The following is a 26,533-nucleotide window of genomic DNA, read 5'->3' on the forward strand; positions in this document are numbered from 1 at the left end:
TGGTAGGCGATGCGTTGTCGGGCGGGTATGAAGCGATGTACTAAGCGTACAATACAATGTATTGTGTAATTTAAAAATTAAGGAAAATTTCGTATGAACAGAAGTCGTAGGATCTGCAGAGCTTTAAAAAATTTTAATTAAATGTACTGGATTATTCTGTGCAATAGACAATGTCACCTTAAAAACACCAACTGCACAACCTCCATAAATAACGATCACTTAGGTAGTTTAAGCTATGGTTCATGGTAAGAAAATACCTTGCATGTTCACAAGGACATTTTTATCATTTTTTGTTGAAATGTTTGCATAACTTCTGATCACCCTGTATATGGACTTAAACTCCTCTGGGTAATGGAGATGTGACTTTGTTCGAAAAGCTTGACTGCCTCGGTGCATTCCTTAAGTTAGACCTTCCAATTTATTAGTCAACCATAACATGGTTTAGGGTAATTAGGTACCACGCGAAGTTTTTCTACGTAAAAATCCTTGAAGACGAAATCTAATTATTTACAATTACAACTTTTAGCCTTTTTTGCAGAAGATACAAAGATAATGTAAGAAAAATTACCAAATGGGTAACTGCAAGCACAACTGTTTTCGTGCTGTTCTATGGTAATTATTTGTTACCACCGGAATTAAAACTGTACTGGTTATAGGGATGTGTGGTATGAAAATCCACTACGCAACGTCCTTTACGCTGCTGCGGCTTAATTTTCGATGCAAATGAGGGAATGCTGTGATAACCTGAACTACCCTGAAATATGAAATTCTAAAGTGACATACATATGTTGAATGCGTTTTAGATTAAGAAAAAGAGGTAATATATGCGAAAATGATCATCCAGTGATTTTGTAAATATTATACATATTGATACCATAATTATGATAAAATTGTATATCATAAGTTGCGCTTGGTTCAAGCGAGAGCTCAGTAAAAAGAATACTTTCTCCACCAGTATGTCAAGAATATGAGTATGTGTCTAATGAATGAAGATTGATAAAACTGTTAAAATGGTAAAAACGGGACTATCATAGAAAAAACCTCACAGATAAATGTTTTATTAGCTTTATCCCATGACATTTGAGTACAAAATGAGAAAGAAAAATATTGAAACTGTTGTCACGAGCCAAGCAAAAAGAAATCAAATGCCAAAAAGAGAGCTACTAAACAAATAAACAGCAAATTGTTGCTTAACCATACTTCTGATCAAAGCTGTTCCTGAAATTTCTGAGACTGATTCAGATGAAGATACAGAGCGTTTGTTTTGGCCGAATTATTTTCATACACATAAATTTTATTTTGTTAAAAAAAATAAAGAAATAAACGAAATTTCGGCATAAGAGCGATTCCTTTTTAAATGTTCATCAATAAAATTTACATTTTTCTTCAAAAAAACATTGCTTTGCATAAAGCTATTTCATGAAACGAACATATGAGCTCAAGGGTGACATCAATGAGAATTTCATTTATCGTCCGAACTGAATTCATACATCGAAAATTCTAGATAATTTTAGAATATGTGTCGATGGTTACGAACGACCATCAAGAGAGGTCGCTCCAAGTACTGCAACCGCATCATCGAATTATTCTTTGAACCATTCACCTAAATGAGCACATTAAGTCTAACAAGTTTTTTATGTTAATTTTGACATGCGTTTTGTAAATTCGGTTTAACATTTATCAATTACGAAAGCGACCGAAGTTGACTTTAACTTGTTGTTAGATCTAAGACTTGAGAAACTGATGCAGCCTACACGTGCATGGGGCGAAATAGGTGCCCAACGTGATGGTCAGTAAGGCTGGGAAACTGCTTCTTTGACGAACAAACGTTTTTCGCTTACAGAAAAAAATTCATTCATTCTTGAATTTTGGCTGGGAAAATCCGATTTTCAACTGTTTTCGAAGTGATGACGTTTGAAGTATGACAGTTCTTGCACTTTCCGCGGTTATAACTTCTGAACGGCCAAAGAGCAAATCGGATTAAACGTTCCATATTTGAACTTCTCAACCTCTATCTCATGGCGCATTTTTCTTGGTTTGACATACGTCAAAATTTTTGAACTTCAAGTACCGGCATTTTGGAAATATTTCGGTCGATTGGCCCCATTAATTTTTATATTTTTACTTTTCCTAATTATAGCTTTTCTATAATAAGTCGTTACAGTTCCCGAAAGCCTGGCCTGTATGTTGACCGAAAGATTGTTCCTAAAAACACAACTTATTTCAACAAAGGAGGCTCGATCAATTTTTGAAACTTATATTAATCATTTGCAAAACACTGAGGTGCCCCCAAAAAGTTTGCTGCGTTATTTTTTAATTTTCCGGGTAAACGACTTGATATATTGCTGGTAGATTATGTATAATTAATTTTTACTTCAAGGTTTTATCATTTATTTTTTAACTTATTTCAAGTTTTAGGCTTTTTTTGTTTACCTAAATGTTTTTGGGAAACCACACGATTCTAAAATCCAATTTTCCGCATGACCCTTTAAAACCTAATTAACATCCGCCAACAACTGTGACGGCATTATTATTTATGGGTCTCCCAAAACCCAATAATCGACCATAGTCAGGAAGGGAAATATCGACCACGGTTTTCCCAAGTTTCCCGTACTGAGGCGCTGTCATAGTCCGCATAACACGAATTTCCGCTCAGTTCACATTTACCCTTATTAACGGAAACTCCGCTTTCAACCCTCGTGCTCGTAGAATATATCTTTTCCGAAAATTATCCGGTTTTCAAGAACCTATCGTCTCTCCGAGGGTAAGAATCAATAAAATAACTTTCAATTTTAGTAGCGAGGTTCATTCCATACCTGCGATTTAGCGATTATCTGGCGATCGTAAAAATCTACTAAAATTTAAACCCTGGCAGTAAATAATCATCAACTAATCCAAAGTAGGCAAAATGCGAATTAGAATTTAAAAAAGTTTCAGCTTAATTTTTTTTATATTCTTATTTTACAATGTGCGGAATCAACTAGTTTTAGGTTATGAGTCCGCGTATGTAGGGCCGGATCAATAGGGGGTTGAGAAGGCATCTGTGCTACATTGGAGGGGTGAAAGCTTTGGCACAGGCTGAACAAGCCCGAATGGGCAAACTGTGCCATGCCGAATAAAATCAAGAAAGGGGGATAATCAATCTTACATTTCTGATTTACAAGGTTATAATTGCGGGGATAAAAATAGGAAATATGTGGTTTAGGGGCTGCGAAATATCCGTTACATTGACGGTCGTAAATTATATTAATGTTTGTTGGGAAAGCCTCTGCGGGGTGAACAATATTTGAAAATTGCCTTTTGGTGTAAAAAATGTCGAGGTGACTAATGAGAGTCGTGTTGATTTTGATACTTTGATTAATACCTATGAAAATATTTTAAAATTGCTAACCGAGGAATTTGGACTAATCTGAGTTATCACACATGCGAAGAAGATTAAATTTCTCAATTTTTAGAAGCCATAGAACTCCTTCGCTTTTATTTTCGAAAAACTCATAAGATCGTTTTTTGGTCGCATGACTAACGAGCGAAATCCGATTCCTCTCTAATTTTGCATTTTCATGTTTAGTTTTTTCAAAGCTGCGATTTTTCTCGGTACATCAAATTGGATTCGATATGACGCCCCTGAAAATTCAGCTGTTACGTTAGAAATAAGACGAATAAACTTAAGACTATTGAGCTTCTCTATTTGGAAAACTGCGTCAACTTTTCGACTAAGATAAATGTGTTATTTCGACCTCAGGAAGTTCTAGATTTTTCTAGACCTGTTAGAGACAACCTGCACAAAGAAAACATTACGCTGGAAGCGATTTCGCAAACTTTGATTACCTTTAACTTCGAGCTTCGTCACCTCTAATACCTATCCATGTTTGGAATTTTACACAACTTCGCGGATCTATTAAATATTTTACCGGATAATTACGGCATTTACGGGTTGATTAAATATTTTATTTAATAAATCAGTAATTTATTAAATATTTTATTTAATAAATTCGTAATTAGGAATAGAAGGTTGTATTGCAAATTTCGTTCCATACCTTGTCGAAATCGTCAATTTGTATGTTTCTTCTTTTTTCTCGAGTTAATTGGGTCATCGATTTATACGATAAATTATTCCTAATTCTATTAGTAGATTGCATCAATAATTCCAACAACCCAAACAGTAAACCACGTTTTTTTTCAATATGTTATTGTTTTAGTCTCATGAGAAATAAGGAGAGGCCTCATAAATTCCAACACGCTTTAAGCTGCGAAGCGCAAAGCTCCTGTATCATTTAATTAAAGGCTTTTATTCGGGGACCTATTAATCAATAGCGTAAATGTGGAAAAAAAGCAGAAACGGGAACAAAGATACAAAGTCGCGATTTCATTCAGGTCAGTTGTTCCGTAACTCTGACCCACCTCTGCCTTTTAGCAATAGGAAACTCCACGGAAAATATTTGCTACATAAAATTGAAAATATTGTTATATATGTACAGTAATATTTTCAATACAATATGTTCAATGCATTCTTATTCAGGCTGTCCCGGATAGGAATATATTCTACAGAGATCTTTTAAACCATGAGAAATAGGGAGATGGTTAAATTAGCTAAAAGTTGCATCTTTTAGATTTCTGCAAAATCATGTGTTCAAATTTGAAAAATTCGGAATGTTTGGATTCAAAGTTATTTGAGAAAAACCAATTTTTCGCGATTCCTTTTTTACCGCTTTCTGATTTTGTTTCAAAAGATATTTTAAAATATATTTGACATTTTTATTGCCACTTTTCCTCATCTACAAGATAGCGTTCTTAAATTTTCGATTCCATGTTTAGTTTCTTCGAAACCATCATCAACTTTGTTTTTTAAATAGTCAACAAATTTTATTTTACGCTCAGTAAATTCTACTTTTTTTCTGAATCCAACGATATATCACACTTATGTTTTATTAAATAGTTGTCTAAAAATCTCACTCTCATTTATCGGTAATATGTGGTTCCAATAAAATAGGACTCCTCATAACTCTATACATAATATTAAATATTTAAGAGACCGTTTTCAAAATAATTTAATTTATACTAAGGGTCCCATAAACTGTCCACCACGATTTCCCGATATTACACCAGTGGACTTTTTCTTTTGGGGATTCCTTAAAACTGAAATTGGTGCAAATACTTTTTAAAATAATGAATTGAAGACTATTCGACTTGTAATAAGAGAGATAACTCCAGAGATTTTAAATAGCATTATGAAAAAAATTATATAATAACTTCAACAAACAAATAAATAAAAAGAAATATAAAGAATCTTGAATATGTATTAATCTTGATTTAGTTATTCCAACATTTTGCCCCTCCTCGATTCAATTCTTTTGTCTTAATGCTAAGCGGATTAAAATTAGCATAATGGCTTCTGGATTTCAAAGAATTTATTTCTTTGAATTTTAAGGATTCTGATTAACGTAGCTCATTACTACGAACCAACTAAACGTTTGGGAGGAGTATTTTTGGTAAATCCACCTAAACATTTTGATTGTGTTTAGTCTGCTGGAAATGTTACAAAATCGACTATCCGTGTTATGCAAGACGAAGAAATGCTAAAAATATAATTCGTCAACATGTCTCATGTAAATCTAAGAATAAGACAACAGATGATGAAAAAAGCTTTACGAGATTTTTAAGCTAGATGGAATTTGGAATCAGACAGAAATGCGTGTGTCGAATATGACAAGCATTGAACGCACCAGGTCCGAATAACAATTTTGCAAGCTAGAGAGGATCGAAGACCCCGAAATGAACTCATCATATCTAAACAGTTACTGCCGTTGTTCACTGATGTTCAAACGAAAAAAAAGCACTGTGCATGAAAAATCAAATTTGATAAAAAGCGATTTTCTATTGCGTGGGTTTTTGAAAAAAATTAAATTTCAACTTTCAATATCGCTTTCATGTTGCTGATGCAGACTTGTTTGATAATCCATTAGAGGAGGCTTCAGCCCAATGGTGGCCTCTAGAAGCAGAACTTTCCACTTCTATTAGATCTCAAAAGTGAATGTCATCCCAATGCTCTAACTGATCTAATGTTGTTAAGAACTACTTGTAGTAATACTTCAAATTTCCTTTTCAGATATCTAGACGTTTCTGCGTGTTCTTTTAACCCAAATCCGGTGGTTGTTTACTCAAGACGCAGACGTAGAACGTCGCGTCCGGCAGGGATCAGTGAGATAAAGCCTCCGGCAAAATTAACGACTGTGGCAAGTACTGCGGCCAACCCGCCAACGGCCCCACCATTTCGTTCAGCAGCTTCCGTCAATCCTTCACCTCCAATGTTAATTACTTGAAACGGAGGTTCAGCTCCGGGGACCTGTCCTCGGAGTGTGAAGATGGTGACGCTCACATCGACCCCTACGCCAAACCACCTCCGGTCACTTCACAACCACAGGTCAGTGTTATGAGAATTTGTAGGATCTCTTTTAAGGAATTGACCATATTTCTCCTGGGCCAGTTGCGAACCTGATCATGTCAGAATTCAATATTCCAAGTGATAAGATTTTAATTAGAGACCTGAGGCAATATTGTGTTAATCTTGTGTAAGGTTACGGTCATTCTGGTACCATATAAATGAATTTTGGCTGATTTGGTTGCCTTGGGTAATCTTAAATTCCCAAATCTAGGAAATGATAATTGAGCACGTTTCATGAAAATGATGTTGCAATAATGTGGTCAGCTCCCAGCATCTCCAAGTTATTGCAATTAGGGTTAATAGTCCCTTCGGTCTACTAACCATAATCCCCGTAGCAGGTTATTGGGTTAGTAGGCATTTGAGATTAAACTCGGATAGAAATTTTATTTTATTTTTCGCTGTCTTGAGCGAACTAAGGCTGCGATGGACCGTTAATGATCGATCACTAGCACCTCGGTTCTAGAAATTCTTAGAATGGCCGGGGCAGGCAGCTTCGCACTATCACCTTGCTATATAATTGCAATCACGAAAATAATTAGTCTTGTTTTTCCAGGGACCTCCTCCTCCCCCGCCCTCTCAGTCGAACACGAGTGGGGATTTGTCGCTTAATCTTCGACCCGGGTCGAAGACGACTAGTGCACCAAGTTCACCTGCAAAATCGCGGGAGAGTCTTCTTCAGCGCGTACAGTCTTTGACTGGTCAAGCCAGAGACCAAGGGGCTTCCATTTTAGGAGCAGCAGTTTCAAGGTAGATTTGGGCTAATTTCTTTAATGTAATTTCAATTTAGGGCCATGTTACTATGGTATGAATCGCTGAGAATGTAGCCAACCACGTATCAGCCAATATCGAAGCTTGTACTCTATACTATATCAAAAAGAGAAAAATGTGAAAACGTCTCGGTTTATCTTTGTCAGGCTTTATTCAATTCGGATATTTGCTTGGATCTTGAATAAGGATCTTTACCGTCGTTTTTCACCCTGATCGAGGAGCAGCAATATTTCAAATTCGTCTTTATTTGAAATTCCTTCTTGCTTTCACTTTCGCACCTACAATTTTAAAATGAAAAACCCGTAAAATTTACCTAATGTGCCGAGGTGTGAGTTTTGAGAACAAAGTTCTATTTTTTAAACTTTCTTCGGTCTAAGGCCCTATTATAGATAAAATGGACAAAGATTGCAAGTTGAAATTTAATTCCCATTTAAGCTTTAATATATGGCTGCTAATAGAGAAAAATCATCAAATTTTGGTAGAAACTCGATTACTTTTAACAGTATCCCAACATCGGACTGGGTATTTCGAGATAGGTACTAAATGTTTCTTGTTAGTGATATAGAGTTGCTAGAGATACAGGATACTTTTTTTTAAGAGCATTCTAACACCTTTGAGCTTGCACTATATAGCACATCAGAGATTAAATGCTCTCTTGACGAAGTATTCCTCTTCTCAAGGGGTGAAACTATTCATAGATTTCGATCGACTATAAATTGGAAACATTGGAAATTGCTCTCAGTGATGATGATATCGATCCATGTTTCCTTTTGCTTACACATTTTCATTCGCTTCGAAAACCTATACGACTCTATTTCCACTTTCTTAGAGACTCTTTTCGGCTAATGCTTTTACTGTTAATAATTGATAAGCTTAGGTGTTGCTCCTGATGAGGGTACCTCTATAACAGATTGCTTTTTCTCGAGACTTCGTTTATTAGATTGTGATCCACATTCACTCAATTTCGCAGATGGATCTAATTGTGCGGTTGACTGCGATCGCGAAAATGAACCGAGTTTACTATAATAATTAGTAGTAGTTCTCTTTGTGCGGATTTATTTTTTAGTAATAGATGATAAGAAGTGTGCCACCAAGTTTCATTGAGTAGTACCGATACATCGTGAGGAAATAAAATTAAGTACTCGTATCACCCTTGGATTTAACTCTATCCACTAGACACCATAGGAAAACCACACTTTGGTGGAAGTTGAGGCAGGGCCTTTGCCAACTCCTCCATTTCCATGTAGAGGGCGATTCAGAGTTACGGTGCCAAAAACCTAGGGAGTATTCATCTCAACAAAATATGAAAAAAGTTCATTTGAACATATGTCCGGAAATGCTTCATTTCCGAGATACAGGGTGTTAAAATTTAAGAAAAAATTGAGTTTTTCATTAATAGCTTAAAAAGGCTTCAGTCGATTTGAAAGAATCTACTAAAAATAGTACATTTTAGTCTGTTGACTTTTTTCTGTATCTCGCTTAGTTATCGAAAAAAAAATACAGTACCGTACTTCGACATGTCTCTGAACTCGAGAAGGAAAAGTAAAAAAACATTAAAAGAACTTGTCTTTAAAATGCATTACTAAGTATTTCCCATCTTCAGAGTAAAGACAAGAAGAACAAGAAGCATATCTGTCAGCTCGGTACAAGTGTATTCCATTTTTTTTTTTCACCATCAACATTCAAAATTTAAGAACTAACGTTGTTAAATTGCAACTCGAATAAATGCAGAGCGTTTGCAATAAACACACAAAATAAAATGATCTTTAGAGTGGACAAGATCTTAAATTCCGATATTTTTAATACTAAGTCAAGTTCTTTTGATGTTTTTTTTTTTACTTTTCCTTCTCGAGTTCAGAGACGTGTCGAAGTATGGTATTGTATTTTTTTCTCGAAAACTAAGCGAGGTACAGAAAAAAGTCAAGGGACTAAAATATACTATTTTTAGTAGATTCTTTCAAATCGGCTGAAGCATTTGTAAACTATTAATAAAAAACTGAATTTTTTCTTAAACTTTAACGCCCTGTATCTCGGGAACGAAGCATTTCCGGACTCATGTTCATATGAACTTTTTTTCATATTTTGTTGAGATGAATACCCCTAGGCTTTTGGCACCAAAACTCTGAATCACCCTGTATACGATATTCAAATTCCCAAAATATCTTCTTGTTAAAGTTACAGGGACTTTGGGATATTACAAAAATTGTCCTTCCTCCGAAGTTTTCTTTAAATACGAGACCTTTACCTTGCCACAAGAACTCCCTAGAACCCCACAATCTTCCTTTCCCTGAAATTCTCATGGCATTTCTCTTACAGTTCCTTTCATTTCCAGTGCTACTCGGGTAACATCAGTAGTCTCAGGCCGACATCTAAGTCTGTTGGTGATCGACGATCAGAACACCGACTGGAGCAAATACTTCAGGGGAAAACGAATCGGAGATTATGAGATCAAGGTAGAACAAGCGGAATTCAGGGAACTCACTATTACAGCGAATTCAGATGGCGCTAATGTGTCTATGGCCGTTTACAGGGCCGGCACAAGGGTGGGCAGATCATTTAGGCCCGATTTCTTATTGGTAAGAGAATCTGCATTTTTAACCCATTTTGGTTCGATGCAATGTGAAATTATGTTCACCGCTATGAAGAGATCGCAAGCTGATATTCACTAAATTAGTTGATCTCTGTTTTATTTAACGTAATCGCATAAGGTCGTCTGCTAAGTGCTTATGTAAAGACTGAGGCCCTAAATCTATATTTAATTGCTCATTAAACGGACGCAGCTGAAAACCCAATATTCCATTGGTTTACTAAGTAATCGGATAAGTTGCGCTACAATAATTTCGCCTATTTCTCTTTTGTGAAGTAGATCTAGGTGAAATTTATTAGCGTGGAAACAAAATTCCACTTTCGTACATACATATTTTTGCCCTGGGCTTAAGAGTAGTGAAATATCCACCTCACCCTACTCAAATGCGAAAAGCAATTCAACGAAGCATGTTTCAAAAATCCTTCGTTGAATGTGTCATCTTCATTAAAATATGTCCCTTTTTTGTGTATGTTTGTTATGATAATTTATTAACCAGCTTGTATATAATTCTACTAATGACAACACGCTAATGACCATACTTTCAACCCTTAGCCACCTCGTTATACACCTACATTTACCTTTACTTAACAAGAAAGGGGAGTTTTTATTTGAATATTTTCAGTATTTGATCGACATATGTATAATCGGCTATTCATTCAGATACTTATTAGAGAAATTAGTGCACCCTGAAGGAGACTTACAGAAGTTCGATTTTTGTCCAAATAATTTTTCGGTTAAATTTTCCTTTTTACGCCCAGAAATGAGACCACAAAATTTAAGTTTCAACTCACAACTTGGAGATATAATTTTTTTTTTTGGTTCCAAGGTTCCTTGTTTCTCTTGTGTCAAATTATAAAATGCTCGTGTGGAAAATAGTTTTTCCGGTAGAAACAGCACCATTTCTTACTTTGCTAAACATGGCTTTAAAATAGGAGAAAAATATAAAAAGTTAACCATACTATTTAATACTTATTAGAAAGCTTTGTACAATAAAGGACGAACTATAAATATTAGGAGTAGAAATATATGCAACTAACACATAATAAATTAATATCAACATCAACAATGCCGTTAATAGATTAATAAAAAGGTATTTATTGCAAATCCTTAGAATTTAACATTTCCATATTGATCTTGCACCTTTTTAAGAACATATTCTTTTAGGAAATAAAATATTTAAGTATAAAAAAATGGGAATATATACATTTTCTCGAAAGCCAACTTTTCTGCCATATGTTTAAAAATGGCCCGTCAGTTGTTTTTTGGTTAAGATATTTTCATTTCGACAAAAATGTCATAAAGTACATATTTTAAATTTTATAAGCAGCGAAATCCACTAACCCTCTTATGACACCCAGTGCCAGCCTGCACGTATATTGTCATTCAATATTCAGCACTTTTAAACCATCTAATATATCTAAGAAAAGTTTCCTCTCAGATTCGTTGTTCCAAAAAATCACGAGATTTGTCCGCGGTGATTTATTCTATTTAGATAACAGTCACGTATGATACGAGATTTTACTCCTTAGAAATTTGGCTCAAGTAAGCTTCAACCGGCATTTGCATACAAATACACAAGAATATATCATGAGGAAGACTTTTGCCAAATTTCAGGTAAGGCAGAACTTGCGAGATGCTGGAGAGGACAATAAGAAATTGCTGCTGGCCTTAAAGTTGGGCGGAGTTCCCAGCATCAACAATCTGAATGCCGTATACAACTTCCAGGTATTAAATCTCATTCTTTCACTCGCCTTCAAAACTTTGTTAAATTGAAATCAATAATGTTTGCAATCTGTGGGTGTTGGAGTTTTATAGTCACGTTAAACTTAAAAGCTCGCACAAGCATTTTGGAGTATCGATTTCAAATTAACAAGTGAGCTAATGTATTTTGTACGTGTTTTCCAGTAATGTTAGGTTAGTATAAGTTATCATATGAGGAAGTTCAGGTTAAAGTGATATTGTTTCAACCACCGACGTTTCTTCGCTTACTTTGCAATATTAACTGCAAAATGTTCGTAAAATGTTACGTTCATAACTGAATAATGTATGATACACCTTTCTCTTAGAACGTCTTTCTAGCTAGTGTGGATATGGAACGAGGTTCAAATTCAAAGAGTGGTTCTTAAGTAGGTTGTAAAATTTCGTTATCATTTTCCTCGATATGATATGACTGCATTGGCTTCCTGATGTAACTTTTTTCTTGAACGTTTCTCCGATTCCAATATACTTGTAAAACGTAAATTCCTAGAAAAGGTTGTTTATCGCAGTTTATGCGACTATCTCAACAAAAATAAACTTAGAGTTGAAAGAGCAGATTGGATTTCATGAGGTTTATTGCCATTTTACTTTTTTTTTATTTGTTTGTTCCTCTAGGACAAACCTTGGGTATTCGGTCATCTAGTGCAACTGCAACGAAGACTGGGGAAAGACAATTTCCCACTCATCGACCAAACTTTCTACCCAGACAATACCGAAATGGTAAGTTACTCTCTTTTATCTAAGGATTTTAGTAAATACCTGTTTAAAAACAACCGAGAAAAATTTAACAATAACGCGAATCTTACAAACTAACTGTGTGGTCTCTCTCCCACCCCAGACCTGCAAGATGTCAACTGCTTGTTCTTATTCCACATGCAGGAACCGTGTGCTTGACGTAAACAAATTCCCTAAAAAGTGTTCCTGAATTTTAGCGTTTAAGACATAAATCATACTTACATCGCGGGTTTCGCATTCACTTTTCCATACACAGCTATCTTTCGGCCTAGACTTGCTGCACCAACCGAATACACAATTTTTGATCTTGCATTCGCAGCCCCTCTTGTAAAGCATCCTTAAACCTTTTCTTTGCCTCCTGGAGAGCTCATTCCATTCTTTGATCATGTTGCAAATATTGATTTGAGCCTGGAAATATTTAAATATATCAAAAATTCAACATGCTGTGATTAATTCGTACAATAAGTTGTATTAAGAATTTTCAGATATAGGAGGATATCGGTAAACATTTTTCGAAACGGAAATAAATCTCTTAGAAAGCGATGCTTCTCTAAACGATGCCGGCGATTTTATCAGACATTCTATAAATTATGTTTCTTTTCCCCCCGGGGAGAACAAAAATCGATCAAGTTTATTTGAGCCAGTTTTATATTAGTTTTCAGGTTTTTGAACACGTAGGTAGTGTCCCCAAGCTTGCGAATTATAATAGCACGCCAAGGGTATACATTGTAGACGAATTCAATTATTTCTGTGTAACTTCAACGTGAGATATGTAAGAAAAGAGAAAATTGGAAGGCAGGAATTTTTTCACTCTATAAATTGAGTTGACTGGGAATTCCTTCACTTTCCAAACCATTAGCTTTAGTCTAGACTAGACTGAGCATACAAATGAAATTTGGAAGCATGCACGAAAGGATAGATGTTTCTCCTCACGATTGTCCTTGTTGCGATAGTGAGTTGAAGCCAGGCAGGATCGTGGGTTTAAACTAATTTTTTTCACAAATGGCATACATGCGAGATATTTATTCAACTGTTCATGTCATGCAAACATGTGCGATAAAGAATCAGGCTCTAATAAATTACACTAAAAATACCTAAATCAAATGCCATCGTGTAAAGTAACTTTCCTCGTGCATGTTTTATTAGACCTATACCATCAATGTAACAACTTTTCCAGAGAGGTGATACAATTTTTCTTGGTTAGTAAGAATACTATTATCCTTGTTTACGAAAATAGCTTGCTGTTATTACAACAGATAACATTTTGCGCAAACTTGAAGTCTCACTCATGAACCAAGAAGTACCAACGTAATCTATAAATAAGTACGTCGAAGCATCAATCACTTCATATTATAATAACGTTACAGCCCTTGTAACTTTAGCAAGGAATCGATAGAGGGCTCTGGTACAGCTACTGCCTGCTGTGCAGAAACCCGACACATATTAACATTGCTTTTGCGCATGAGCATAATCTATAGAACAAGTGTTAACAGATACGAAACCGGTCTTACAGGGTAGGAAGAAGACTCTTTTTTAGAATACAAAATCGAATAATTTATTTTAATGGCTATGCAAATAGCCTTATACCGACATTCATAAAACTTGTGCATAAAACGCCGCGAAAATTTTAATTCACGCTATACGTCTTATCAAAGAAAATACGTAATAAGATTAAGCTTCAGACACAGTTTCTTGTCAGCAAGTCTGACAAACTTAATTATTCAGCAATGTGGACGTTGCAACACGATTTAACAACTTTGAGAGTCAAAAAACGTGTGCTTAAAAACTTCACTTCAGTTCGTCATGCCACTTCAGACAGAAATACATGTTTTTTCGAGTACAAAAACTAAAGAATTTTTTTAATAGCTGGTCAAATAGCCCTATACTGAAATTGACAAAATTGTTCCCCATAGCGCTATGAAAATTTCAAATCGTTCTATACGCCTTATCAAAGAAAATACATAACAAAATCAAGTTTCAAACACGGTGCCGTGTTCTTTGTTTCAACAAGAATAAAATTAAGTTGTTTAACTCGAAACTTTTCCCCAATTCTACATTCAGTTTTAGTTTAGCGAAGTGCATTGCCGACTGTTGACTTCTGAGAGTGAATCAATTAATTTTTTTGCAAAGAGTCATAAAGAAATTTACACATGTCGAAATTGAAATTTCTAATTCTGGTCGCACAGTAACCATACATGCATCATAAAGCCGTTTTATGCACGCTGCAGCTTGCTGTAATCGCCGATTATGATGCATACGTAATAAAAAGACACTTTCGCATGTATTAGGTACAGAAACTCCTACGAATGTATGTGTGTTAGCTTCGTTGTTTTCTGTTCAGTTAAAAACTAACGAGCGTTACTTTTTAATTTTATTTCACATCATTTTTCAATTTCATTCAAATATTCACTTCAATATTGTACATTTCTGCCTTCATTTAAGAACAGATCACGAAACACATACGAGCGAATGTTACATACAAATTTATAAACTACGCACCATATGTACGTAATTTCTTTCGCTTCAAAGAAAAGCACTTCAAGCTTCATTTGACAAAGAAAATAACATGTAATTTGTTTCAGTCATGCTGAAAACACGGTGTAATTGGTTCCATGCCCTCAACTAAATATTTAAATACTTACATACATCACATGAACCTAAATTATTCCTGGCAGTTAAAATTATAATCCAATTTATGAATATAAAAACAAACAATGGCTCATAAGGTACAGAAAAACTTTTCTATTTCATACTTTTATAATCATTTCTTCGGCCGCAACCGTTTCCTCAGAATTGTAATTTATTATGGAATATATCAGAAATCTTCGGAATAGAGTAATTTAGTAAAAGTGCTCGCACACGTCAATTTGGCTATCGCTGCTTTACATCTAGTTTTGACATTATAGATAAATACAATAGAAAAAATATGATAGCGTGAAATGGCCGACAAGGTTGCCAGACTTGAACCCCTGGGATTTATTTCTTTATATTTGTATTAAGGACAGAATCTAGCAAAATAAATTTGTTTCTGTCTAAATGTTAAATGTAAAATACGTTCTGCTATAAAAATTAATCTCCCGCAGGCATTTTTTGACCGCCTAGAACACCGCAGGTCTGTATGCAGTAGTCATTTTCAAAAATTGTTAAAGTAAGCTTTCGTAGAAACGGGTTTATTTTAGTAGTCAGTACACTACTACACAACTTAGTCATAGGTAATGATACAAAATATGGACATATGCATTTAAATTACCATTCACTTACCCGCAAACTATTAATAATCCCAGAAAGAACGTACAGTTTTCCAACTTTGAGATCCACCCCACAAACTGCGCTGGACAGGGAGGTGTGTAGTTTTCCAGATTTAAGGGCAGTCAAACCTTTCTCGGATATCTTAAACTCCTTTCTGATCCTCACCTTGTATACTTTTGAAGCTGTAGATTCTATAATTTGTTCCTTCTTTACTCTGGCCAAAATAACTGGGAAAAAGAAATAGAAAAGATTTGGTAAACATGATAAACTTTTTATTAAGTGAAATTTTTAAATAGACATTTTACTATTTTTAACGAAAAATGAAAATGAGCGGTTGATGAATATGTGCCAACACATTAGGATAAGTAAGAAAAATCAATTTTTGAACTGATGATGGACAGAATCCAATATAGACCGTTCCGAAATCAATATTTTAATCCATTGTCAAATAGTTAAACTGGTTCGCAATTCAATGATAATATTTGTGCATGACTCAATAAGATATTCTCGTAGCTGCTGCCGTACAGATTTTACGTTTAATGCAAACTTAACAATTTGACGTCTTTCCAAAGAGTCGATAATAAAAGTCGGTTTTGGCTTTGATGTCCATTGCCACTAATCTGAATGTTACATTCCAACATAGCACACTTGGAACATGCCATGTGAGCAACAGCAGAGATTTCAAAACATTAAGTGACGTAATAAACAACTGGCTGATGGCACAAAAATGCGTGGTAACGATAAATCCATAAAACTTGTATCGAAATGCTCAATTTGCTACAAAAATCCGTCTCCATCCGAGGCCACAAAAATCCGAGATATAAACCGAGCTTAAGCTCTCCAGATTTCCCGTTTGAAATCCAAGGCTTAAGGCTTTGTTTGTGAAGTTTTTGTGTCCTAGTCAAAGGCTTCTTACCTTTCAACGTTATGAGGTGCTTTCAATATCTGCATAAAGGATTTTATCCTAGTTTCTCGGCATAGATTCATCGACAATTTTTCCAAGAACCTTTTTGTTTTGCTGTATGCGAATATCCAAGAGGAAATCCATTAATTTCCCATTGCAATTTCACACGCTGTTATTTCGCTCAGGTTCCATTTGGTAAAGTTACTTCACATGCATCGAAATCAAGGCGAATTCAAATCACGTCCCAAGTGTGGGGCATCAAGTTCGGTTAAGTAATTTATTTGAATCATGATATTTTTGTGTATTTTGACGTCGGTACTATGGCCAGGAGTTCGTCGAATAAATTAGCTGTAGGGGATAAGCCCGGAAGAGCCTGTGAAGGGTTTCGCGGCTGGAAAAATTACAACTTGAAATATCTCCTGGGCATCTAACCCCCGGTCCAATGGAGGTGCTCCTGACATTTAATCCACAACTGCGGTGGACGTTTTCAAAGGCGACGAGGTAACGCGTGAAGTGATTCTCCGTGTGTCTCGACTTTCACTGAAGCCGTAGCGGTGACTAGAAAGTTCCATGCATTTATTCCCTCTTGCCCTCAAAGGGAAACGAAAGATAAAAAAAGGGAGAAATTCCACTGGGCAACGGTTTATGTGCCCGGATATCGTAAACCGAAAATAATTGGATATTTCTACGCGAAGATAGGCGGTTATTTCGAATTACATGGTTCAGGTTAGTTCGGGTTAGACAGAGAAGAAATCGATCAAGGCTTTGATCAAAGCATTTTTCTCGAGTTTGCAGGCAGTATTGTTTACAAAGGAATTCCAAATTGGTCTTTAATTTATTGAAATCGTATACGTAAGTGACTGTCTGATATCATAGGACATAATTGCCATAATTTAGTAGTCGCGGCGATAAATCTCCATGGTAAACTTCAGTGTGATCATAAATAATAATAAGACAGGTATGGAGAAGTGTCGACGCTATTTATGATGTATGGGAAATGCCTCAGGAGATATGCAAAAGGTTAAGTAGGTTTTGTATTTACTGGTAAGAAAATAATACAGTCAGTTTTTTTGCTGCTAATTTGTGGAATAAGTTTTTCTCGTTATAGCGATCAACAATGGAGACGTGACTATGGCAAATTGGTGTTTGCCTGCAGCTATAGACAGGTCAGAGGTTTTATTCATTGTAGTATACACCAGTAAAATTTAAATCATCAGTTAAAATTCAATAATTCTCTAGCATCCTGCTCCAAGATTGCACTTTTGAACTAATTTAATAGGGAAGTTTGATTACTTCCTTTTGGACTATATTTTAGAACGTCTGGAGAACCCGTAACGTGCGGCTCTGAACATTCGCCATTCGTTAGAATTTTGGCATAAAAGCAATTTCTTATTTCCATTAAATTTGCATTCATTTAACTGGAAATAAAATTCCCTCAGCTCCGTTTAAAGAAGTTTTTATTACTTTGAGCCATTTACTATTATCAGGAATAAACAAATTTGCGGGAACTCTTCAGTAATTAGAAACGAAATAGGCATTTCAATAAATTGGAGTGAATCTTCTGTGGAGGTTCGGTTGAAAACACAGACTTTTTGAATATTTCTTTAGCTCTAATTGTTAACACCTGAGTAAATCTCTATTGATTTGCCAAATTGCTCTCCAAATCTTTCTCAATTTTTTTACGGGAGGGTTTTATGTAATCTTAAGTCCATATCACTTTAGCCCAATAAAAGTTAACCATTTGCTTCTGGAAAAAATTACTTCTTTCATATTGTAATGCATAATTCTTTGCAAAAAATTGCGGATTTTTTCATTTTTTTTCATATAAATATCTGCAGTATCTGCAAGCTTTCGGGACCATGGAGTGAATTGGGGTGCTGGGTAGAGTAAAATAAACAAAAAACATAGCTAGATAATGAATAAATCATGTAATGAAACTAACTTAACCTAACCTAACCGTAACCAAACCCACCAAATATTTATGCAATTTGTGCAAGAATGATTTGGTTGGGTTAGTTTAGGGTTTGGTTACGGTTAGATTAGGTTAGTTTCATTACATGATTTATTCATATATCCAACTATGTTTTTGATTTATTTTACCCCTCCCAGCACCCCAATTCACTCCACAGTCCCGAAAGCTTGCAGATACTGCAGTTACTTACATATATGAAAAATAATGGACAAAAAAAAATCCGCAATTTTTTGCAAAAAGGCACGCATTACAATATCAAAGTCATTTTTTCAAAAAAGAAATGATTAATTTTTGTTGGGCTGAAGTAATATGGACCCGTAATCTTTAATGTCAACGTGAAGATAATGCTGCACTACAAATAAGTCAATAAGTGCATTACATAAAGCAGACATGATAAGTAAACAGAAAACTCGAAACCCTTTCAGACAAGTGTTCTTCCTATGTGTGATCAACGGACATTTTGGCCTTTTCTGGTCTTCTCCCCGTTTAATCGACGTTGTAAGTGTGTTATGTGTGACTGAATGATTTTTTACAGTTTAACTATCTGCATTACAATATACAGTGCTTTCATTTCAAAACGAACCACCCTTAATAACTTTTGAACTATGTATTGTTTTAAAACTTCCAAAAACACGTGAATTTAAATGTGGAGGGGGAAACTTTTTGAGTTTATGTTCAATCCCCTATTGGTTACCCTTTGAACAGGGGGCGACTCACCCCTAAAATCTTATATGGAATGGGGGGTCGAGTGATATCTCGTTTTAAATGGCATGCCAAGACCTTTTCATCTACAAATTTTGCGATTTTTACAACGAAAAAATTCTTTTATCTAATGTTTAAAATGTGACTCGTTATTTTCCAGACAATAACCTTAAAGAAATGCTAAATGCCTTGCATTCCTCTAATATCAAAACCACAAACACCAGTTTTTAGGATTACTTAGTACTATTTTAACGCTAGTATTAGAATATTCATTTATCAGATAGTTTGAAATTATTACTTAAAATGGTATACACTTTGGCTAAAAGAACGGAGATAATCTTCCTTTATGGAGCCGAAAATCGATGCGCTCGTAGAACCGCTAGAGTTTTTAATGAGAGGCATTTAGATAAAAACGTCGGTCATAAGTACGTTATCGAATTGGTATATAAGTTTGAACAAACTGGATCTGTATGCAACAAGAAAACTATACAAGCAAGGATGGTGAATGAAGCTTGCCAGATTGAGGTACTTGGTTAGTTCGCTGTAGATCCATGTTTTTCAATTCTAAAAGTAGCTAATTTGACCAATATTTAAACTGGTTCCGTACACAAAACTTTGAAAATAAACAAGTTTTTCCCCTATAAAATTAAGATTCTACACGAACTCTACGAAGACGACTACGATAGAAGAATTGAATTTTGCAAATTAATCTGCCAACGAATTGACGAAAATCCTAACTTAATCAAAAGCATTTGTTTTAGTAGCGAAGCAACTTTTTTCTTGAATTGGTTTGTTCACAAACACAATTGTAGATATTGGAATAATGAAAATCCACACTTATTTCGGGAAGGACATACTGAATTCCCACAAAAAATACTTGTTTGGGCGGGTATTCTGGAAAACGAAATAATTGGGCAATTTTTTCTAGAACAAAATTTAGCTGGTCAATTGTATCTGAACCTGTTGGAAAATGAGGTAAACCCTCGCACTTTGCAATCTTGGGAAAATTAAATGGATCAAAATGGAGTTTTGGAACTCAATGAAGAAAATTTACATTTTCAACAAGATGGGGCTTCCCTTCATTATACTTTAGCAATGAGAAAATGGCTTCATGAAAGGTTTTCTAGAAAATGAATCGGTTGTCAAGATGCAATAGATTGGTCAGCAAGATCTCCAGATCTTACTCTTCTTGACTTTTTCTTTTAGAGTTACTTAAAATCTAAAGTGTATAAAACTCCAATTGAAAGTATTCAAGAACTGAAAAACAGAGTAACACGGAATGCAGAGGTATTCCCAGACAAACTTTCATCAATGTTCGCAAAGAATTTGAAAATAGACTTTATTATTATCTGGAAAATAACGGGTCACATTTTGAAGATTTGATAAAATAATTTTTTTGTTGTAAAAATCGCGAAATTCGTAGGTGAAAAGGTTTTGGCATGCCCTTTAAAATGAGGTATCACTCGACTCCCCCCCCCCCCCCATTCCATTTAAGATTTTAGGGGTGAATCGCCTCCTGCTCAAGGGGTTGCCGCTAGGGAATTGGACATAAGCTCAAAAAGTTTCTCCCTCGACGTTTCAATTGACGTGTTTTTGGAAGTTTTAAAACAATACGTAGTTCAAGAGTTATTTAGGGTGGTTCGTTGTGAAATGAAAGCACAGTACAGTGCCTGCCAAATATCCGAACCCCCCCGGTTCCCATCAAGCTGTTTCAAATTAATACTTCACACCTTTAATTATAATTTTGCCCTCTTTTAATGGAAAAATGGACAGATCAAAGCAACATTAGATAACAAAATTTTTAATTCCATATTCGTCTTTATAATTGTTTTCTTAGAAAACGTTTTGTTTCTGAAGTCGCCGGCAAGATTTCTTTCAACATCAAAACAATATCTTCTCGGCTCATAATAAAAGCAATTTGCCGGCACCATTGAAAGCACTGCGTGCAATTTGAATGTAAAAGAATTATTGCAAAACGCGGCGCAGCAAACACAAATATTCCATTAAATTTTAAATTAATATTTAATTCTGCTTGATCTGGTGGCACACACATAAATATTGTCGATACCAGCAGCTTTGTATATTGTCAATTACTACCGTGGACTGAACAATAGACTGAAAGTAATACATGCTAATCAATTTATTTTAGATGAAACAGGTAATAAATTCTCAACGTATTTGTACGTAAACATAGGCTTATTAAGGTCGGAAACTGTATTTCAATGCACCTATGGCACTTGTAACAATCCTTTTCATTGGATTTGGAAAAAACACATTCCTAGATAGGTATCGACATGCGGCAAGTAGCTGTTGCCATGTGTTTTAAATGCCAATAACTGCTTTATTAGAAAATAAATCAAATGGCAGAGAGATTGAATTTCGTTAATACGTACCAAAATCTGAATTGCAATAATGCTCCTGAGGGTGGGCCCGCATGCAACTGCACCCATGACAATAGGAAATAGAGCTGACCAGCACAGCCAACGACAAAGTCCACATGTTGGGTCTCATCTTCTGAAAAAAAGCCATAAATCATAGAGCAGTCCTAATGGCGAATGTCAACATTTTCGACATTGAAAAACAAACTGTAAGAAGAGCTTCGAGCCAGCCAAAGTTATACCCAGACGTGAGTTTGAATGAGTTTTGTTGGTTTAAAACGGCTCAAAGAAAAGTACTTCAAACAAACTTGCTTCAAACTATTAAACCTGCATCAGTAAGAGAGAACATAAGCGAAAGAGAAGCAAATTGGATTAAAGAGTTTCTAAAGTTATAAATAATGCAAACTCTGAGCGCTTTATACATAAATGTTTGTGAGTTTTTTTAGCGAATTTAATGCATTTCCTGGACATTTGCAAATCGTTTAGTCTATAAAAACATTATCCCATAGTTCAGACGCAATTCATGATTGCAAAATGTCATGGAGGATTCGCAGTGTCCTTCCCAAATTTTTACACATTTGTGCTTATTTGCAGTTTGTGTTCACAAGGTTGCTAAACAAACGCATCTGTTACATTCGGCAACCTGAATGTTATCACTGACCGAAATCAAAATAAGTTTTGGAATTATTCCAAACACGTTGGAGCTATTGAATTTCATTTGCATACGTCACACGTAACGAAATTCTAAAAAACTATAACCCATTTTCCAGTTGAAACAGGACCGATTTTTTATCAAGCCGAGAACAAATATTGTTCAGTTATTTATACCTGCTGTGTTCCTTCGTTAACGTGGACAATACTCCAGGGATGATAAAACCCAGTAGTTCAGGAACACAAAAAAGGGCGACAGCTCCCTACTTCCTTATGTTAAAGGAGAGACAGGGCAAACTATTAGGTCGTGTAGTATGAAGTGAGTAGATTCTCGAAATGCCACATTCAACTGCGAATAACTTCATTCTAGATCTACAGTTAGCAAAAAAATTATTTGCACACCCCAATAATTGCGATTATTATGGAACAAAGCGAGATCTATGGGACATTAAGTATTTTATTTTGAAAGTGAATTGAATTTACATTATATTTTAACAAAAAAATATATTTAAAAAAACCGGACCTCTAGTTTTAGCAATTAAAGGAATATTTTAATGCAAAGAAAGTATTTGCACACTTCCAAACATTTACAACGATGAATAATTAGAAAATAAATAATGAAATTAACAACTTATTAATACTTCGTATGCATCCCTTTGATTTTGATATTTTGGTTATTTTGGTTGATAACCGCTTCTAATCGTCGAGGCATCGATTCAACCAGTTTTTTAGTAATATCTGGAGACATTTCATTCCAAGTTTCGATGAGCATTCTTTTAAAAGCTTCTTCATTGGACATATGCCTTGACCTTAGTTTCTGATCCAACAAATGCCATAGATTTTCTATGGGGTTCAGATCTGGCGACTGAGGTGGAGTTGGAAGTCTTCTAGGTGCATTGTAAAGCAACCATTCTCGAGTAATATGCGCGGTGTGTTTAGGATCATTGTCCTGTTGAAAGTAAAACTCATTTTGCAATTCTAATTTTTGGGCACTAGTCGATAAATTGCCTCGCAACACATTCACATAACTACGTGCTGTCATTTTATCATCAATAACTTGGAAATTTCCAACTCCAGCCCATGCCATACATCCCCAAACCATAACATTCCCTCCACCGTGTTTAACAGTATTGAGGACGTTTTTTGTCTCTAAAGCCGTATTCTTTTTCCTCCAAACTGTCAAAATACTGGCTGGTTTAAAAAGTTCAAATTTACTTTCATCGGAAAATATAACTCTTTTCCAAAATTCTAAAGGCTTGTCCCTATAGGTTCTTGCAAACTCTAGCCGCTTCTTCTGGTTTATCTTGCTTGTAAAGGGCTTTTTCCTTGGCCGCCTCCCTCGAAGACCGGCTTCATGAAGGACATTTCTTATAGTCTGCGGCGTAACTATTTTTCCGAATATTGATGCGATGTCTTCGGCAAAATTTCGGGCACTTTGAAGGGGATCTTTTACAATGTTTCTAACAACATGGTTCCTCTCTCTCACAGTTAGTTTACGGGGACGGCCACTTCGAGGTTTATTATCGGTTGATCCGGTTTCTTTCTGTTTTTTAATTATATATCTGACTGGGGAAAAGCCTAATCGCAACTGTGATGCTATTTCCCGATAACTCTTTCCTTGATTTCGCAAATTGATTACTTCAATTCTAGTTTTGCTATTAATTTCACTTTTCTTAGGAGACATGTTGATTGCAGTAAATTTGATATGATGTAAAACTATGAGTAATAATGGAATAAATATGCCGCACAAGCAATAACTTGTTTATGCATTCTTCTCGTTTTTTTATTACTTATTCCGACCGAGGAAGATGTGCAAATACTTTCTTTGCATCAAAATATTTCTTTAATGGCTAAAACTAGAGATTCGATTTTTTTCCCAATGATCTTTTTAATCAAAACTAATGTAAATTTAATTAATTTTCAAAATAAAATCCTTAAGGTGCGTTAGATTTTTTTCATTATGTAATAATATCAATTCTTGAAGTGTGCAAATACTTTTTTGGCTAACTGTATATTTGGACTTGACTTTTTTATGTGGAAAAGGCACATTCTTCCTCTTTCGATCAGAGTTTAAAGTGTTAAAAATTATTGAAAACTTTTATTTTTATAAACATTTTTGTGCAGCCATGCAAAATAGTGAAATTCGTGTGTTAATGAAATATGAGTTCCACCGTGGAACCACAACAGCTCAGACGGCTCGCAATATTAATTATGTGTTTGGTACTGAAGTCACTTCACAGCAAACAGTATCTCGTTGGTTCATGAAATTTCGTTCTGGCAATTTTGACCTAACAAATGAACCACGTGGACGACCTGGAACTCAAGTGGATAACGATTATCTGAAAGTGTGGAAGCGTGGTGGAAGCGAATCCACGTCAAAGTGCAAGCGAATTATCGTTAATATTCAGTGTAACCAAAAAAACAATATTGACTCATTTGGCTGAAATTGGTAAGGTGAAAAAGCTGGACAAGTGGGTACCGCATGAGTTGAGCGACATACAGAAAGAACGACGTCTCGAAGCTTGTGTTTCTTTGTTGTGCCGGTATAATAACGATCCATTTTTGAATCGGATTGTTACTTGTGATGAGAAATGGATCCTCTATGACAATACCAGACGTTCATCGCAGTGGTTGGATCAAGATGAACCACCAAAACATTGTGCGAAAAAAAATCTTCATCAAAAGAAGCTTATGGTGTCCGTTTGGTGGTCCAACGCAGGTGTCATCCATCACAGTTTCATGAAACCTGGTGAATCGATTACGGCTGATGTCTACTGCCGACAACTGACCGAAATGATGAGGCAACTGACGGTTAAGCAGCCAAGATTAGTCAATCGAAGCGCACCGCTATTGTTGCACGACAACGCTCGGCCACACACCGCACAAGTCACCTTGGCCAAGCTACAGGAGTTGGAATTGGAAACTCTTCGTCATCCACCGTATTCTCCCGACTTAGCACCCACTGATTACCACTTCTTTCGAAATTTGGATAACTTCTTGGTAGGGAAAACATTCAACTCCGACGAGGCTGTCAAAGCTGCCTTCCAAGAGTTTATCGACTCCCGGCCTGCAGGCTTTTACAGCAGGGGAATCAATGAACTTTCCGTTAAATGGCAGAAGTGTATTGATAATGGTGGTGCATATTTCGATTGACAATAAAAACATTTCATATGAAAAAAAAAATGACTAAAGTTTCAATTCAATTCTACTCATTTCATACTACACGACCTAATATTTCATTTTTGAATTCTAGAAATATTCCATGTAACGTGTCACATTTGGATTCCCAACAGTTTTCCACATAGAGGCTGTGGCCCAGGCCCCAGGATTATACCTAAAAATCGTTTTTTCTCTCGGGGGCATACGGAGACCTAATGCTGGGGACTGAAATCGGTCTAACGGGGAAATTGTGGGCAGCTTCCAAAATGCGTAAAATCTTTTAGAGTAGATTTTAATCGGAAAAGTCTCTTATTTACACCGCTTTGATGGTCTTGCATGACCCTACCCGAGACGGCACATCCTGAGCTATCTCCCTACAATGAAAGTTATTTCGCAAATCGAAGTATAAAGCGCTGAAGCATGGCGATCTGCAGTTCTGCAAAAATCTTGGAATTTTGACTTTGAGGCAACATCGCGATTTTCCCATTAGAAGTAATACCGTAATGCATCTGGCTTCACAAAATGCTTTAAGTTCTCTCTATCGATTGTCTGTCTATTCCATCCTCTGAGATGCCTAGATATTGCTTTAAATTCGAATCGAATTAAAACACTTTGACATTTCTCGAATCGAGTGTTTTTCCCGTAAATTGCCTGTTTGAAACCCTGAAGATTGTAGTAAACACTGTTGAAAGCTTGGTAGCTAGCGCTTTAAACGCTTTAAGCTTTATCGGGTGAGTTTTGTTTTACGACGTTTAATTTGTCTAGTTATAGAATTGCGGTATCAACGAAAAAACCTAACTGAAGGTGAGAAAGTTGGCTTCAGCTTCCGGCATACCCGAAAGTGCGCCATCGAAACCATATTCTAGAAGAAGTGATCGTATAAACTTCACTTCGACCTGAAAATAAATTTCTTCTTAGCTCTACTTTTTCCATACTGTATCGATGACGTTTCCGATGGGACTCCCTGCATGGGAAGCACTTCACTGTGAGTTCTTTATGAAGCTGCGAACAGATCACGCACACCTTTTAACGACCTCCATCTCAATCCATTAATAAATCATCATCACTGCACTTTCCCCGAAAATGGGAATATTCTCCGCTTTTATTTCAGTTACTAACAGTAAAAGACAATAATAAGGACGTTCTATGATCTGTGCAATATTGCTCTCAAGTTCTGCACATATTGGACAGTGCTACCGTTAGGCCATATAAACAAGCCAACGAACGC

General features: G+C 35.7%; 2 protein-coding genes across 3 annotated transcripts in view; one reads left to right on the top strand and one right to left on the bottom strand.

The window, feature by feature from the left end:
- The first annotated feature begins 235 nt into the window (after positions 1–235).
- The window catches only part of Syn (synapsin), a 58,470-nt gene continuing 32,172 nt past the window's right edge, over positions 236–26,533 (top strand). The window contains exons 1-6 of the mRNA XM_066404884.1: positions 236–245; positions 6,204–6,421; positions 6,996–7,189; positions 9,543–9,786; positions 11,412–11,522; positions 12,171–12,275. Coding sequence (XP_066260981.1) covers positions 236–245; positions 6,204–6,421; positions 6,996–7,189; positions 9,543–9,786; positions 11,412–11,522; positions 12,171–12,275 — 882 coding nt within the window. The remainder of the gene's footprint in view (positions 246–6,203; positions 6,422–6,995; positions 7,190–9,542; positions 9,787–11,411; positions 11,523–12,170; positions 12,276–26,533) is intronic.
- Timp (Tissue inhibitor of metalloproteases) overlaps positions 10,742–26,533 on the bottom strand; it is a 35,769-nt gene continuing 19,977 nt past the window's right edge. The window contains exons 2-5 of one of the 2 annotated variants that reach the window (XM_066404877.1): positions 21,511–21,628; positions 15,552–15,766; positions 12,513–12,698; positions 10,742–12,463 (exon numbers count right to left, since the gene is read on the bottom strand). In XM_066404877.1, coding sequence (XP_066260974.1) covers positions 12,365–12,463; positions 12,513–12,698; positions 15,552–15,766; positions 21,511–21,628 — 618 coding nt within the window. In that variant the 3' untranslated portion in view covers positions 10,742–12,364. Of the gene's footprint in view, positions 12,464–12,512; positions 12,699–15,551; positions 15,767–21,510; positions 21,632–26,533 lie in introns of both variants that reach the window. The other variant, XM_066404876.1, reaches the window with a different exon arrangement.

This window comes from Euwallacea similis, chromosome 37 (genome assembly GCF_039881205.1).
Source record: "Euwallacea similis isolate ESF13 chromosome 37, ESF131.1, whole genome shotgun sequence".
Lineage (NCBI taxonomy): Eukaryota > Metazoa > Arthropoda > Insecta > Coleoptera > Curculionidae > Euwallacea > Euwallacea similis.